This window comes from Tursiops truncatus, chromosome 17 (assembly GCF_011762595.2).
Source record: "Tursiops truncatus isolate mTurTru1 chromosome 17, mTurTru1.mat.Y, whole genome shotgun sequence".
NCBI classification, from domain to species: domain Eukaryota; kingdom Metazoa; phylum Chordata; class Mammalia; order Artiodactyla; family Delphinidae; genus Tursiops; species Tursiops truncatus.
In genome coordinates this window covers 42,356,987-42,373,807 of record NC_047050.1, presented here as the reverse complement: position 1 = coordinate 42,373,807, position 16,821 = coordinate 42,356,987, and the positions used below count along the sequence as shown (strand labels likewise).

Sequence of the window (16,821 nt, the reverse complement as noted above, 5' to 3'; positions counted from 1 at the left end):
AGGATATATAAGTCTTGAAGACTCCTATAAGTCTTGAAAGTAGGATTATGAATGATGACCACTTTTAAAGTCCTTAATAAGTTTTGCTAAATTGATTTCTGGAGAGTTTGCACAAATTAATAGTCCCACCAGACTTTCATTTAAGTGCTCATTTCATAAACTTCTCAGCTTTCAGTTTTATAATTTATTAAGTAACAGTTTCACAGGTAAAAATTGTTCCTTACTATTGTTTTAATAGCCATTTCTTTGGCTACTTATTAGTTTGATTTTTTTTCATGTGTTTTTTATCATTTGTATTTCTTACTTTTGTGTCCTTCAGCCATCTTCCTGTGATGTATTTTTAATTTTCTTTATTGTTATTTATCTGTAACTGAGTTCTGCACAACTCTACTATATTCTTGCAAATACTTTCACAGTATTTCAGAAATCCATCTCTTCAGTGGAAAATATCAGATAAGATGTAATTTTTACATTTGAAGAAAGGCTTCTTATAATTTAGATAACACTATATAAAGCATTTAATTCTCATAAGAAAAAATACAATATAACTATTCACTAAAATAAAAATGTCATAATCAAGAGACTGTTACTTCTGTGAGGTTCAGGAGCTCCTCTTTCCTGTGTATATGTATGTACACACACACTCACTCCCTCTCTCTCTCTCTCTCTCTCCTTCTTTCTCTGATATAGAGTAGGTATTCAAATTTTTGTTGTACAAATACTTTCACCAGGAAAGCTTTTTAATAAGTTAGAACACACTATTTACTTTAAAATCAGGTTAGAACATCTTATTACCTTAACAACATAAATAAATAAATAAAACATAAGGCCTTTTTCTGGAAAGTTGCAGATATTGACAAAGCACCTGGCTGAAGGGAACTTAATATGACAAGATTTCAAAAGTTAAATTCAAATTAAGGTCTACAGAAGTAGCCCAGAATTCTTCAACAATCAATACTTCCTTTGGACAAGAGGAAACTGTTAACTTCATCACTGCCCTCTGCCGGTGGTATTATTTTCCTTTGATTTTCCCTCCATATACCGAATATTTGCCTCACAAAATTACTCCTGACCTGCCTCTGTATTTAAACTACCACAGCTAAAGATAGCCTAGCCATGTGGAATTTAGTAAGCCTTGTAGGGAAAAAATTGTGCTTCAGTGAAGAGCTCTGCATTGTTCAGAGTACACCTTCCCAGGTTATCTAAGTGTGATTCTACGGGGACTCTGCACCTTTCATTGCCATTGAACTATCTTACAAATCTCTAAATTGTAGATAACTGATAGCAATGCAAAAGAATTATTCACTATAGATGCAAATAAATTCTGTCAGGTAGAAATTTGACTGACCTCCCTTCCCCACTGCTGAAGGAGCCTGTTTTGTGTCCATTTCCAAATTTATTACAGTATTATTGAGCTATAAATGTCCGTTGTTTTTTTTTTTAAACTCTCCTTTGATCTGGTTGTAACACCTGCCTGGTTCTCTCATTGGTAATAATGTTAATAAGCTTTAATGTTTGTCCATTTTATATCTATACGAGTCAAGATTTCACTTTTTTTTAAAATTATTCTTTAACAGGCTGAAGCCAGACTACACTTTTCCCTCACAGATCAACTTAGAAATAAAATGATGTGGGCCTGTAGACAATAGGGTTATACCCAAATGGCAAAAATCATTTCATTAGGACCAGCCTGTACCTACCAAATACTTATCATGTACTTGTCATGACCCTGACCAGTTTCATGGGGAAAGAATCCTATAAACAGTTATGACTGTTTGCCCTGTGATATGGTCAAAGTGCCATGGTGCTGCTTGGGAGGGGATAATTAATTAGGAAGGGAGGAGAGAGAAGAGGGAGGAAGAGGAGGAGAAGGAAGGACAGAAGTCAGAGGAAGGTGAAACTAAAACAAACAAAACGTTCTCAGAAAAGTTCCTAAATTCTTACCCATTAATGGACAACTGACTTTCATCATTTATTTACAAAAGAAAGTAACTGCACAAGGATGATTCCTGTGAATACTATACTGACTACAAAGGATGCAAAAGCTATCTGTGGAATCAAGTTTCTTCTAGAAGGGATGAAACAATTAGAGGAAGAGGCAGGTAGCAAAGACTGATGTGAATTTCACGCCTGTTTTATAAATCAACTCCTAGTGGTTCACTAAGGCTTCTACTTCTCATTTGACCAATATGACAGCTATTATACAGCCAACTTCAAAATCTAAACAGAAAACGCAAAAATAAAAACGCACTTTGAAGACATCATTATTTAAAATATAAAAATAAACTGAAGTAATAATGGTAGCTTTTTGATCCATATGAAAACACACAACATTATACATTTTATGTTGAAGTTCACTTGAAGCCCATTACCACCTGAACTACTTCTTATATAATAATTTACTATTTACAAATGAAGATACCACTTACTTAGTTTGAATACCAGTTTCCTTTTACTATACAAGCAGTAAAAAATGCAAAATTTTTTACCTTGTGCTATAAATAAGGAAAACAACTGGTCATCCATAAGGTTTAAGAGATTTCTTTCACTGGCTTCCTTCCAGAATCTGGGACCTTTCAAATAAGCAAGCAAAGCAATTTCCCGTTGCTACTGAAACTGTTTCTGACTCCTAGCATCATGCCATCCAGGAGACATTTCAATCTGGAAGAAGGTAGGATCCTGGGACTAGGTAAAGGATTTACTCCTAGCTTCAGACCCGCATACCCACAAGTTTATAGAGTTAACTTGAAGGAAAATTTAAAGTGGATAGGGATCAGGTGACATGTAGAGAACACGAGAGAAAAACCATAAGCATTTAATGAAAAAAATGATTAACACAGGGTACTGTTTTGGACAGAATAATTAATACTTAAAGTTTGCATTATGTTTCACAATTACAATGGACTTGAAGGTAGAGTGCTTAACCTACACAACAATCCTAACAATCAGGTAAGAATACACTCATTTTACAGATGAGAAACCAATACTCAGAGGTTAACTTCTTCAAAATAATATAGTTTACAATGGATAAAGTTGCAGTCAAAATGTAAGCTTTTTTAATAATTCATTCATTCATTTATTCATTCATTCAGTCTTGGTGTTTCTATGCCTATCTCCTCAATATATTATAAATTTCTTTACAGTAGAGACTTCGATGCATCATTTTATTTATATAGACAGAAAACTTGCAAAAACTACTTGTTGAATGAATGAATAAATGAATAATTTTACTAAAAAAATAGAGCAATAAAAATATGAGAATGGCAAAGAAATACAGGAGAGTTTTCCTTTACTTAAGTAAAGATCAATTTGAGAATCAACCATAAAACAAACTTCATGATTTGAAAAAGAAAAAATGTTTTAAATATATATCTGCTTTAATACATTTAAACATATATGGTTTATGTGTGTGTAAATTCCCTTAATTACTGTGCTAGATAGAAATTTATATTTTTTATACTTAAAAACATCAGGCTGCATTAATACAATACATTTATGATTTAAACTTTTGCCCAAAAAGTTATAATCAAAATGCATTTGGCAAATATTTCACCAAACCTTTCACTGTGTATGTGTGCGTTATCTGTCTAAATGGAAAATAAAGATTTTTATAGTACTTAGTAAGATAAAAAATTCTCTGTGCTACAAATGCAGCATTCTAAAAAGGCTATGTTCTGGTAACTATCATAATCCTTCAGAAATTGTTTATATTATGATTAAAAATCACTGTGCTCCTATATTCCCACAAATAGTTCATATGGTAAAGAAATCAGTAAACTTACTTTTATGCGTAACATCTTTAACATTTGCTCCCCTTTCTGTGCTTGTGATTAAATGTAACATTTTGAAATCCCAAAGTTCTGAGAAAAACATAAATCCTTGTCTCACAGCTGCTGTTTGACTCTGGAAACACATGCATTTTCTTTTCAAGCATCTACCATCAAAATTCCCAAAGGGGTTGGACTGAAGAACACCTGCATCTCTTCATTTAGTTCCAATAACAGAGCCTAAACTCCAAAATTACAAAAATAGAAGCTCTGTTCAGCTGTAGTTACATTTTGCCCCTAATTCCCGTGAACAAAAATGCTAGGAGCATGAAATCATTCAGGCAAGCTCTGTCATCAAGAGGATAAGATTTTTTGCACCAGAAGCCCAGTGGGAACATGATAGAAAACTGGCAACAATTACAGATAAACTACATAGTAAAGTCCTCAGGGAAGAGAGAGGAAATGTAATAAGATAGATGGGTATAATTTTTACACATTTATGCCCAAACCACAAATGTGAATTGTCTTTAATTGCTACAATATATAAGCATTCTTACTCATGTGCCCTGTCAAAAATACTAAAAACATAACTTCAAGGCAATTCACTTAATTCTACATTATGAGGAGAATTTTCTGGAACAAAAAACCATTCCCCATAAATTAAAATTTACAATCTAAAATACCGTCTCCATTTTAAAAACTCCTTAACAATTCATATCCTAACCAACCAACTACGAATGGTCAAATAAGACTGTGTGTGTTTGCTGATATATTTTAATCCAGAAAGAAAATTACCTCCCCAATTTGAACATGAATTTCCAGAGAACAGAATTATAATTGTGACTTTCCTTCCCAATAACAATGATCAAAAGTTGTACATATCTGATGGGTAAAATATAAAATAACTTTTAATATATGGCAATCCAGTAAAGTTAAAACCTTATATTTATTTCTGCAACTGATTATACCAGGGAATAGAAAGATCAGCTTAAACTGTATTATATTTAAATGACATTTTAAGAGGAACAGTTGTTTTAAATTATTTTTAAATATCCTCATAATCATTTAATTCTATTTTTCTAGTGTTAGGAAGAAATAGTTGTTTTGAGTTTTATATGTCAAAAGCAAATACAGCATGATCATCTTACTTACACAAGTGACTACAGCCAGATACTTTAAGAGATTATCATCTTTAATAATGGTGAACCAAAATCAATTAGATGAAATTTCATAGAAGAGTAACATTCTTCATGTAAATTCATATATTTATTTAGATTATAAAATACAGAAAACTATCTTAACAATAGTTTATGTGAAAAAGAACTAATTTCCAGTAGCACATATGCTTAAGACAAATATTAACTAAATAGAAGTTCACTATATATACGTGGAAAATACACTCTCTACTTTGTGCTATGTGGAGGATTGTGTTAAATTTTATTTATTTTTTAATTTATTATTTATTTATTTTTGGCTGCCTTGGGTCTTTGTTGCTGTGCACAGGCTTTCTCTAGTTGCAGTGAGCAGGGGCTAGCTACTCTTCAATGCGGTGCACAGGCTTCTCATTGCGGTGGCTTCTCTTGTTGCGGAGCAACGGGCACTAGGCACACAGGCTTCAGTAGTTGTGGCACACAGACTCAGTAGTTGTGGCTCTCAGGCTCTGGAGCGCAGGCTCAGTAGTTGTGGCACACAGGCTTAGTTGCCTGTGGGAACTTCCGGGACCAGGGCCCGAACCCATGTCCCGTGCATTGGCAGGCGGATTCTTAACCACTGTGCCACCAGGGAAGTTCTTTTGTTAAATTTTAAAAGGGACGTTTTCAAACATGTAGTGGAAGTACGGCAATGACTCTGAAGGCAAATCATATGGGAAGAAACTAAAATAAATTTATTATGTTTAGCCTGGACTATTCAGTTTTTTTCCAAAAAAAAAAAGCTTTTGTGGAACATCTACCATATGCAGAGGAGAAAGAAGGAGCAATTAAGTTAGTGCTAGAATTTTCAGCATTAAGAGGTAAGTAGTGCTATTAACTGAAATTGAATGATGGAGTATAAAATGGGGTGGGGGAGATTACACTGAGTTTCATTTTAAACATGTTAGGCCACAGGAAAATATCCACAGGGCAATGGTCAAGAGGTGGCTAAAATTTGGAGTTTGGATCTCAAAAGAAAATAAATGGACAAAGAGATATATGGTTGGTTGCTAAACACACACACACACACACACACACACACACACACACACACACACACACACACACACACACAGTGTTGATGAAATCATCCAAATAGAAGAGGGCTGGTGACATAATACCAGGAACAACCTATATTTAAGGCACAAAGGAAAGAAATGTATTTGAGGGGGTAAATGAATATGGTTCAGCAAGGAGAACCAAGAAACTACATTGTTGTAGTGTCCAGGATTGTGATCCTAAGCTTTTACCCTATAATGAATGATGTAGAACAGGGGTCCCCAACCCCTGGGCCATGGACTGGTACCGGTCCGTGGCGTGTTAGGAACCGAGCCGCACAGCAGGAGATGAGCGGCGGGTAAGCCAGCAAAGCTTCATCTGTATTTACAGCCGCTCCCCATCGTTCACAGTACTGCCTGAGTTCCACCTCCTGTCAGATCAGCGGTGGCATTAGATTCTCATAGGAGTGCAAACCCTACTGTGAACTGTGCATGCGAGGGATCTAGGTTGCACGCTGCTTGTGAGAATCTAATGCCTGATGATCTGAAGTGGAGCTGAGGCGGTGATGCTAGAGCTCAGGAGTGACTGCAAATACAGATTATCATTAGCAGAGAGGTTTGACTGCACAGAGACCATAATAAATCAATTGCTTGCAGACTCATATCAAAACCCTATCAGTGAGTGGCAAGTGAAAACAAGCTCAGGGTTCCCACTACGCACTATGGTGGGATTCTGCACTATGGTGAGTTGTATAATTATTTCATTATATATTACGATGTAATAATAACAGAAATAAAGTGCACAGTAAATGTAATTAATGCGCCTGAATCATCCCCAAACCATCACCCGCCCCACCCCCCTGCCCCACACTGGAAAAACTGTCTTCCATGAAACGGGTCCCTGGTGCTAAAAAGGTTGGGGACCACTGATGTAGAAGACAGGAGACTCCTGAGTCAGACAAAGGACTTTATTACTCATGGCACAGCAAGCAGCATGATTATCAACATATGTATTTGTATCAGTTCTCTTTGCCCCCAAGTTCCACAGAGGTAACAACAAAGACATATCCAGATGGATGTCTGCACATGCAGTGGAATGCATTATAAGAAATGAATCCTGCACCTGAAACTAACCCAACATTGTAAATCAACTATACTTCAATTTAAAAAAATAGAAGAAATGAACCCCGAGTTGAAGAACCAAATCTTTTATAATGGGCAGTAAGCATGCCTTCCATTGGCTCCAGAGGGACACTAGATCTATCTCCCAAATACTGTTCACTATACAAATATCCTTTAAAAGATAGTCTAGAATAAAGAGCTGTCGGTGTCTCCATTCACAAGATATACAAAAACGCAAAAGTCATCAGATGTTATCTTTTAATACCTGAAGGCCAAGAAAGACTAAGGTTTCAACAGAAAAGGTACAATCATACACAAATGCCAATGAAACATAAGATAATAAGTTTTGTCAGGTATATTTAGGGCCGATATATTTTTTCATGTCACTTATAAGACTAAGAAATGGAAGTTACAGTTCAACAAACAGAGGACCTCATAGTAATCGGACCTAACAAAGAAAGATGCTGTTAGATATTCTCTCCAATGGTAGATACATATATAAGGAGAAGGAAGAGGAGGAAGAAACGTAGGGAGAGAAGAGGGAAGACGGTTAACATGTATTAAGGACTTACTATTTATCTGTCAAATACATTCATATCCTTCACTATCTGTCATAAATGTCCATTTATTCACTCATTCAACAAATGATTTCTCAAGCGTTCCATATGTGTGAGGAAATTTTAGGCACTGGAGATAAAATGATAAGCAACCAGTGACAAACTCTGTCCTCACAGAACTCACTGTCAAATGGTGAAGACAGACAGCATTCAAATCACACAACTACATAAATATATACTGTCATTAAGTGCTATGAAAGAAACGTACAGTGAACTATGAAAATGAATGTAACAGAGATACCTAATCAAATTGGGTGGTGGGGGGTAGGGGAAAGGCAGCATCAGGGCTTTCTTGAAGATATAGTAGTTGAGCTAAGATCTCAACACTAAACTGAAGTCAACAGGTATAAGGTGAAGGGGTAAGGATAGTTTTAAGAATCCCAGACAGAAAAAAAAAGGCATATACAAAAGCATAATCACAACTGAGAAACTGAAAGAAGGCCAAGAGATCTGAAGCACATAGAAAGGGGGGCATATCAAAAGGACTCCTAACACTGACTTAGAAATTGAAATGGATGGCCTATAAGTTCCTTTGTTCTAAGTTGATAGTATTTTGTGATCATTTTATATTCATAAATAGCAGACACCCTAAAATTTGTTTATACATTAATAACAGGATTAACAAATACTAAGAACTTTTTAACAAGCAGAACCTGCTATAAATCATAGGCAAAATATAGCATATGAAAAAGAGCTAAAGTTTATATTTAAAAGAGAAGGAAAGAAAAATGTTTAGAACCTATTTTAAAATATTTTACATACATCAATTATAGTCACCAAGTGCTTCTACCTCTGAAGGAGCCAAAGAAGAATCTATTTTCTCTATTTATCTATACAAACATAAGAAACAGAAGTGTCACTAAACGGTTCCTGTGAATAGTAACCATGAATGAAGAATGTGGGCTGGCACACTGGACTCCCATAGGAGCCTTCAGCTCCTTCACTGTAATCAGAGCCAGTCAAGCAGAGAAAGTGATCAAGGGGGAGGAGGGAAATGTGCAAAGGGAGCTGCTAAGACTTCAAAGACAAAACAACGCTGTGACATCATGGAAGTGTGGCTCTTTTGATAGTGCTTAATATGAAGTAAAGAAAGAGATCCTCAAAGTTAAGAATGTGCAAGGCTGGGTGGTACAATGTTTAGCAATATGGATCCTAAAAATAAAAGACAAAATGATAAATAGCCTAAGACAGTGGGAAAATGTTATATAGTTAGAAGCCCCAGATTCAAGTTCAAAGTCTGACTTGTTCTGAGCCTCTATTTCCTCCTCTGTAAGACAAAATAACATTTGCTGTGCTGAACAGTCTTGTTTTATAACAAATAAAACAATTTATATGAAAGTGATTTTTAAATTGTAAAAAACTGTTTTTATAACAAGTTTTACTAATACTACTATTTCTTTCAGTCAATTAATACTTAATTCCCATTAATAAAGCTGTCCATTCCCTCACATTCTGAAGTCAAGAGTCAGAAAACTCTGCCTCTTTATCCTAATTAAGCTTCTCTCAAAACTCACTTCCTAATATAATATCCGCAACATTTTCTGGTCCCCACTTTTAATATTCCCCTTCAATTTGGGAGCATATGCACAAAGGCAGCTGTCTTCCACACATCATGCCATGATAATCAGAAGCCAATTAGAATGATCACCAAACTCCTCTAAAATACACAATTTGCCTCAAATCAGTTAGCCAATCACTTACTACTCCACATTCCAAAACCTCTCATTCAAATTCTATAAACAAATGGGAAAAGCTCATTAACAACCTCATCTGGATGGTCTGTCTCTAAAAAAGACAGCAGGGATTAATTGTGCTTTCCTTTCATTGTTCATCTAGAAGAGTTCAACTACCCAGCATCTTTTTTTTTTTTTAAAGCCAACATCAATAAAGACTCGTGTTCTATGCCATTTCCCTTAGGTGCTCCAGCCTCAAAAAACAAAGAAAAGCAAATGCAATCATCACTTACTTGCTCATACATTCACTAAATATTTGTTGATATCCTACTATATGTGGGATATTGTTCTAGACACTAGGAACACAGCAGTGACCAAAAAAGACAAAAATTCCAGCCATAATGAAGCATTAAATTCTAATAGCAGGGAAAAATAAAACCTAACAAATCAGTAACATGTATAGTATGGCAGAGTGTGATAAGTACTAAGAAAAACTTTAGAATAGTGGGTAAATGTGTGTGTGTGTGTGTGTGTGTGTGTGTGTGTGTGTATGTGTGTGTGTATGCACATATATGCAAACAAGAGAGAAAAAATCTTTTATATACAGTGATCAGGAAACAACTTGCTGAAAGCATGATATTTCAGTAAAATCTTAAAGGATTGTTAATAAATTATTTCCTCATTTAAAATTTATTTATAATTTATTCATACCATCAGTCATATATACACACACAGACACACACACACCTCCAATTTTAAATCTTATTACAGGAACATAAAATTAGTCAATATTACTTTAAAACTGGCTTTGAAAAATAATACTTATGCGCTCTCTCATAACCATATCATAAACACCTAAGCCATGAATGTGGGTGGCAGTTCCCAAGATGGATGGAAAATTTAAATTTAAAAATACCCTAAATAAAGCATGTGACTGTAGTTTAAGTAAAAACACATTACATTTTAGGATTAAAACACACCCAAAGGAATATTTTCAAAGCACCAAATGCATGATCACATTAAAATTTTACATGCAAATCCATAAGCATATCACTAAACATCACACTAAAGTTGAAGATTAGGTGAATTTCCTTAACAGTAAGAAAAAAACTTTTTCCTAGAAATATCGTAGGTACAATTTTTTTATAGTAGTTTACTTTTAGACCCATGCTATAAAGGTTAAAAATGCAAATATATATTTGAGACCCTAGATATACATTTAAATTACAAAGAATAATACGAATATTGTTATTAGAAAGATCAGATTATTTAAACATGCTTGACTCAGTTCATTCTAATTGTGTATATGACAAGACAAAAAATGAAGAATCCCTGTCCAATTTAAGAATATGCAGTAGATTCTAACAAGCTTAGTTCCTTCTTAGGTATCAAAATTCTAAGCAGATGGTCTGGTCATTCTAATAACATTTTAATGATCTTATGATTTGAAAACAAAACCTACTGAAAACTACTATTTGGATAATTATATAACAGAGTTTCTCAAACGGCATATTTAAAGAATATAATTAAATAGGCATTAAAAACAGCATGATGTTGGGACTTCCCTGGTGGTCCAGTGGTAAAGAATCCGCCTTCCAATGCAGGTGAGGCAGGTTCGATACCTGGTCAGGGAACTAAGATCCCACATGCTACGGGGAAAGTAAGTCCACGCACCACAACAGCTGAGCTCACGCGCCTCAACGAGTGAGAGAGCCCACATGCCCTGGAGCCAGCACACCACAAGCAGAAGAAGCCCCCTGCGCCACCAACTAGAGAGAAGCCCACGTGCCGCAACTATGACCTAACTCAGTCAAATAAATAAATAAATAAATGAATGAATGAATAAATAAATAAATAAATAAATAAATAAATAAATAAATAAATAAATTGGGGGGCGGAGCATGATGTTTATTTAACCACCAATCCCTTCTCCCAAAATCCGGGGTAGGCAAACCACATAGGCTAAATCTCGCCCACTTCCTGCTTTGTGAATAGAGTTTTACTGGAACACAGTCACACCCATTCATTTACATATTGGGTATGACTATTTTTGTGTGCTCTAATAGCAGAACTGAACAGCTGAGACAGAGCCCATATGGCCCACAAAGCCTAAAAGGTTAGTTATCTTGCCTTTAGTAAAATGTTTACCAGCCCCTACTTTAAAGGACTGGTAAAATCTGCTACACATAGGCACAGTCTTACTTGGGTACTGGCCTCATCCTCACAATTTTTTCCTTAGGAAACCATACCCATCCTCATCAAGTTGAAAATGTCTTTTTGAGGAGTATTGTCTTTAAAGGCAAGCTGACTCAGGGGTTCTCAGACTCACCTTTCAAATACTAATTTCTAGTTTCTAGTGTGGATGCCATTCAGCTGCAAATGCTACTATAACAAATTCTGCTTTCAAGTGGCTTTGCATCCATGCATATGTACACTGCTTCGAATATTCACCTCCATATAGTCTCTGTGTAGTTAATTATGAATCTTTTCATGGTTTCTACTTTGAACTTAGTGCCGTCATGCTTAACATATTTTCTATAAGTTACAGTTCTAGTCACATAATGTTAACTGAGCTCTACTCTTAGGCAGCTATTTGAAACCACCTCATTGGCCAATTAATTCTAAAGAAAAAATTCAGACTCCTGACCCTTTTAAGAAATCTGTTTATAGCTAACTTATTTCTAGCATCATGGTCTTGGCTTTACCAACTACATACTAACTGAACTCATGGCTGACATCAGGCTCTATTTACTATACCTTCATTGATAGTTCCAGTATCTCCTCTCAATATGAGAGGTGTGGATCTGCTATTATGGTGTGAATAAAATGGAACAGAGTCTAGGCAAAGTGCTTCTAGAAAAAAATTTAACTCTAAGAAATAAGAGCTTGACTTCTGAGTTTTTTCCTTTATTACAACATCAATATCTTTTCCTTTTTGTAAAGGCACAGAAGGCCCAAACACCTAACTTTACCATGGCAAACTATGGGTCACAAAGTGCTACTATCCCAAGAAAAATATTTTCTCTTTGCAATGTTTTAAATTTCTTTTACTCCTTTCTATGTATTACATGATATATTTAAAAACTCAGTTGGGTTTAGTAGTAGTAGTAGTTGAATCTGAGATTAACTGTTATACATACAACTGAATTATCTCAATAAAATAGAGTAAAATCATTATTGTTTGTAAACACATCATTTATCAAAAATGATATAAAATACTTCATTTGAATTTTCAAAGAGCGTAACTGTGGAGTGTATCCCAATGGACACAAATGAAAAAGAGAGGAAGAAAGAAATGGAGGGAGGGAGGGAAGGAGGGAGGGACGAAGTTAAGGAAAGGAGAAAAGGAAAGGAGAGAAGGAAAGAAAAAAAGTCCAATTTTAAAAGTCTTGCTGGAAAAGAAAATGCAAATAAGTGAATAATGATGTACTTACCGGAACTGTGGCAGTAGTCCATATACTGTGGAACTAGGGCTGTGAAGGCTATTAAATCTGGAGCTAAGAGAGATTCTGGCTTTCTACTCTCATTGAGCCACCTGCTGCTATGAAGGTCTTTAGTGTCAGAAGGACCCTGAAGCAATGGAATTAACTTCTCTTTTCCACTCTCACCTGAACAGAAATATTTATGAAAAAGAAACTCTTATCAAATAAAACATAGGAGTACCCCGAAGATGTTTGATCTTAAAGTATACTAACATCATAATATAAAATTTCAGTTTATACTTGGTAATTCTAGCAGAACATTTAGTTATACTCTAAAAAGTATGACTGATAAAATTAAAAGCACTTTTAACTCTTAAAAGGTTGTTTTAATATTTAGCTAATGAATGTAGAACATGTTCAGAAAAGCTTATAAAATAAAACAACATGAACACACTGTATTCTAAATATTCAATGGAATTTGTACCTATTTAATCTTATTTAGACATTGATTCACACTGGAAAAAATTAAATAACAAACAGTTTAAGGAAAATATTATGAAATAAAATATTGGAAGGAAGGCAAAATCAATTACAACATTCAGTTGAAAAACAGCTGGGTTTTCTGTTTAATTTCATTATACTAAAAACATTTTAATTTAATTTTTAAGTGTCATATACATCTATACCTCCTATCCCCCCCCAAAAGTGTAAGAATAAACTTTCCTTTAATATTTCCTCCCTCATAACCATTATTAAAACTATGCAAAGTTTTTTTCCTTAAATAAAAATTAACCTATTAATGTCAAGAAGTATCATCCTGGCACAATTAACAATTTTTTTCAAGTAAAAATAAAAAAATTTAAAATCTCTGATTCACAGGAACAATGAGTAAATTCTTGTTTCAGTAACGCTCCTTGTAAAACGCACGGCCAATTCTCCTACACAGGCAATAAAGTTTTACACGGTCCAGCTGCACATACCTGGGGCTTTGGCACAAATTTTTATGGATCCCATGGTCCCAGAGGCACATTTGACCAATGATGTGCTGCAGTACTTCAATTCAACATTCTGGATTGAGCCCTCAAGAGTTGGCAGGGGATTCTTAGATTTCACACCTAATAAAAGAAAACTGCAAATGTACTAGCCGATTGAATTTAAATAATTTTTATACTCCTTCACCAAGGCATTTAGACTTAATTATACTTTAATTATCTACCTCCGATGTTCTTACAGTATTTGTGTCAGGCTTCACAGTTCAGTGTTTAGGAGTTAAAAAGATGCAATTTTAAAATAAATGGGCTGAACCTGCATAACTATACTTATGCAAATTTGAAACAAATATTTGTTTAAAAATCAGGAGACTAAAAAATCATATTTGGTTTTAGAACATAGAGTAAGATTTTCAATTTGATACAAATTTTACTTATAAATTGAGTTTCATTTAGGCAAAGACATTTAATTTAAGCATGAAACTTCCTACGTAAACAGCCTCCTCAAAATATCTTGGCCAGGTGGGGTGAAGAGAGAGAAACAAGATAGCTCAAAACAGCTCCTAAGTTAAAATACAATAGCTTATAAGCAAAATTGACATCCCATGTGTAGCTAAAAGAAACTAAAGGGATTCTATATCAATTAACAAAAAAAGTGAATATTAACATCTCTACTGTATGCTACTTGCTGAAGAACATAAACGCATAGAAGGGAACAATTACCATGACATAAATGGTAGGGAAAACTTAATTCAAAAAGGAGAGACTCATTTTGGCCCTGAAGGGTAGGTGAGAATTAAAAAGGCAGAGAAACCTTAAGAACATTACACTAACATTATTGCAAACCACTAAAATAATGATAATGATGATGAACTCTAATCAACTAACATTTACTGGAGGACTTACTATGTGTGATACACACATCTCATTCAATCCGCACAACAGGGCTGTGAATAAAGATGTTATTGTTATCCTCATTTTTACAAACTGGGATATAATGGATTAGAGGAGTTAAGTAATATTTGCTCAGTCCTACAGCAGAGAGAAAGAGCTGAGGTGTTTAACACAATTTGATCCTATCACAGAAAACTTCACCGCTCATTTCACCTATATTCATGAAGAATGGCCGCCTTTTCCCCATTCCACATTCCAATCAAATATATATTACCCTTCATATTTGAAACTCCTTTAAGGAGAACTAAGTATGAATAATTAAGAAAATCATGAACTTTTTATGACAGACATATTAAACATTACTCTAAAATCTTTGATCTCAAACTCTGGTGCATTCAAGAAGCCCCACAGTCCTCCAAGAGTCTTCCTGAGATGTGGCCCAGGAACCTGCAGTTTAACTAACACACTACATGGTCTGCCAGTAGTTAAAGGACATCATCTTGAGAAATACCTTCTCACATAGTAATCTTTACTTCAGAAGGACCTATAAATTTACTGATTCCTATTTGACTGTTATATAAACATGTATCAATTGGTTGCTATTCCCCAATATTCACCACCTGTGTTATTTCCATTTGCAGTGGTACCTATTATCCTCAAAGCAGGAGTCTAAATGCTTTGTATTTATACATTTTTCTATGATTTTATCAGTTTTTATCAAATTCTCAAAATCTATGACTCAAAAAACTTAAGAAGCAGTATTTCAGAAAGTTAAATGATGCCAACTATACGAAATAAACATAGCAGTAGTAGTAATAACAGTTGTAGCAGTACTACTAGTTATAGTACCTAACACTCAATGACTAAGTGCCATGCACTATGCCCAGTTTGTTATTTTTATTCATCTCAAAAGAAAAAAAAAAAAAAGGTAGCTATTACTATTCCACTTTACATTCAGGAAAACCAAGGTTTAGAGAAATAAGGATTTTGCCCAGGCTCAAGTCAGAAAGTGGGCAGGTGTGGTTCACTTTTCTCTTCATAAGAAAAGAAACTGAGTTACCCTGCATATTTAACATCTACTGTGGATACAGAAGTTATAATCAGTGGATAATTTACGCTGCTCCAATCATTATGTTAAGTGATGAGAGGGATACAAAATGGAATAATACCCTCCTCTAACTCTCAAGTCCCCAGAGTCAGACTCTCATTCTATGCCAATTTTTTGAAAAAACTTAAAGAATCTAGATAGTGATGAGCAGACAAGAGCTAATCAAAGATTCTCTCAAGAGGGCTTCCCTGGTGGCACAGTGGTTGGGAGTCCGCCTGCCAATGCAGGGGACGCGGGTTCGTGCCCCGGTCCAGAAGGATCCCACATGCCGCGGAGTGGCTAGGCCCGTAAGCCATGGCAGCTGGGCCTGCGCATCCGGAGCCTGTGCTCCGCAACGGGAGAGGCCCACGTACCGCAAAAAAAAAAAAAAAAAAAGAAAAAGAAAAAGAAGATTCTCTCAAGGGTTACTGATGGTGTTAAGAACCAAAAGAATTGAATTAGTTCTGGTAGATGCAAAAATAAATATGAATAGACAAAAATGGGTTTTTAAAAAATTATTTTATAAGCTGCTTCTTTTACAGTTTACACCAAGTTTAGGACTCTACCTTGAATCTGAAATGATACGTCTTTGTTAATATCTAATGCATGCCATATATAAGACTCTTATCAGAAGAAGTTGCCGGAAACCTCTTCTGATCAAAATCACTTATACATATATAAAGCATCTTAGTTTAGACTAATACTATCAAGAAATTATTTCACTTTTTATGATCATTACATTTCTCAGATTCTAAAAAATATATTTGTTTATTTGGCTTCATCGGGTCTTAGTTGCGGCATGCAGGATCTAGTTCCCTGACTAGGTATCAAACTGGGGCCCCCTGCATTGGGAGTGAGGAGTCGTAGCCACTAGACTGCCAGGGAAGTCCCTCTCAGATATTTTTAAACTTGTTTTAGTAACTAAAACATCCTGCATACTTTCTCCTTAAGAAAACTTTTTCAAAAAGTAATTTGTTTTTAATGGCTCAAGCTCAGATTTTTTAAAAGGTAATTATAGTCATCTTTTGATAGACTTCAACAATGGAGGAAAACTGCTAGTAA

General features: G+C 35.0%; 1 protein-coding gene across 8 annotated transcripts in view; it reads right to left on the bottom strand.

Moving 5' to 3' along the window:
* Positions 1–16,821, bottom strand: part of VPS13B (vacuolar protein sorting 13 homolog B) — a 797,029-nt gene that overhangs the window by 547,162 nt on the left and 233,046 nt on the right. For all 8 annotated transcript variants that reach the window (XR_012327280.1, XM_033843006.2, XM_073794628.1 and 5 more), the window contains 2 exons: positions 13,770–13,904; positions 12,802–12,975 (listed from right to left, as the gene is read on the bottom strand). Coding sequence is in view for 7 of the 8 variants with exons in the window: in XM_033843006.2 (XP_033698897.1) it covers positions 12,802–12,975; positions 13,770–13,904 (309 nt within the window). In the remaining variant the exon portion in view is untranslated. The remainder of the gene's footprint in view (positions 1–12,801; positions 12,976–13,769; positions 13,905–16,821) is intronic.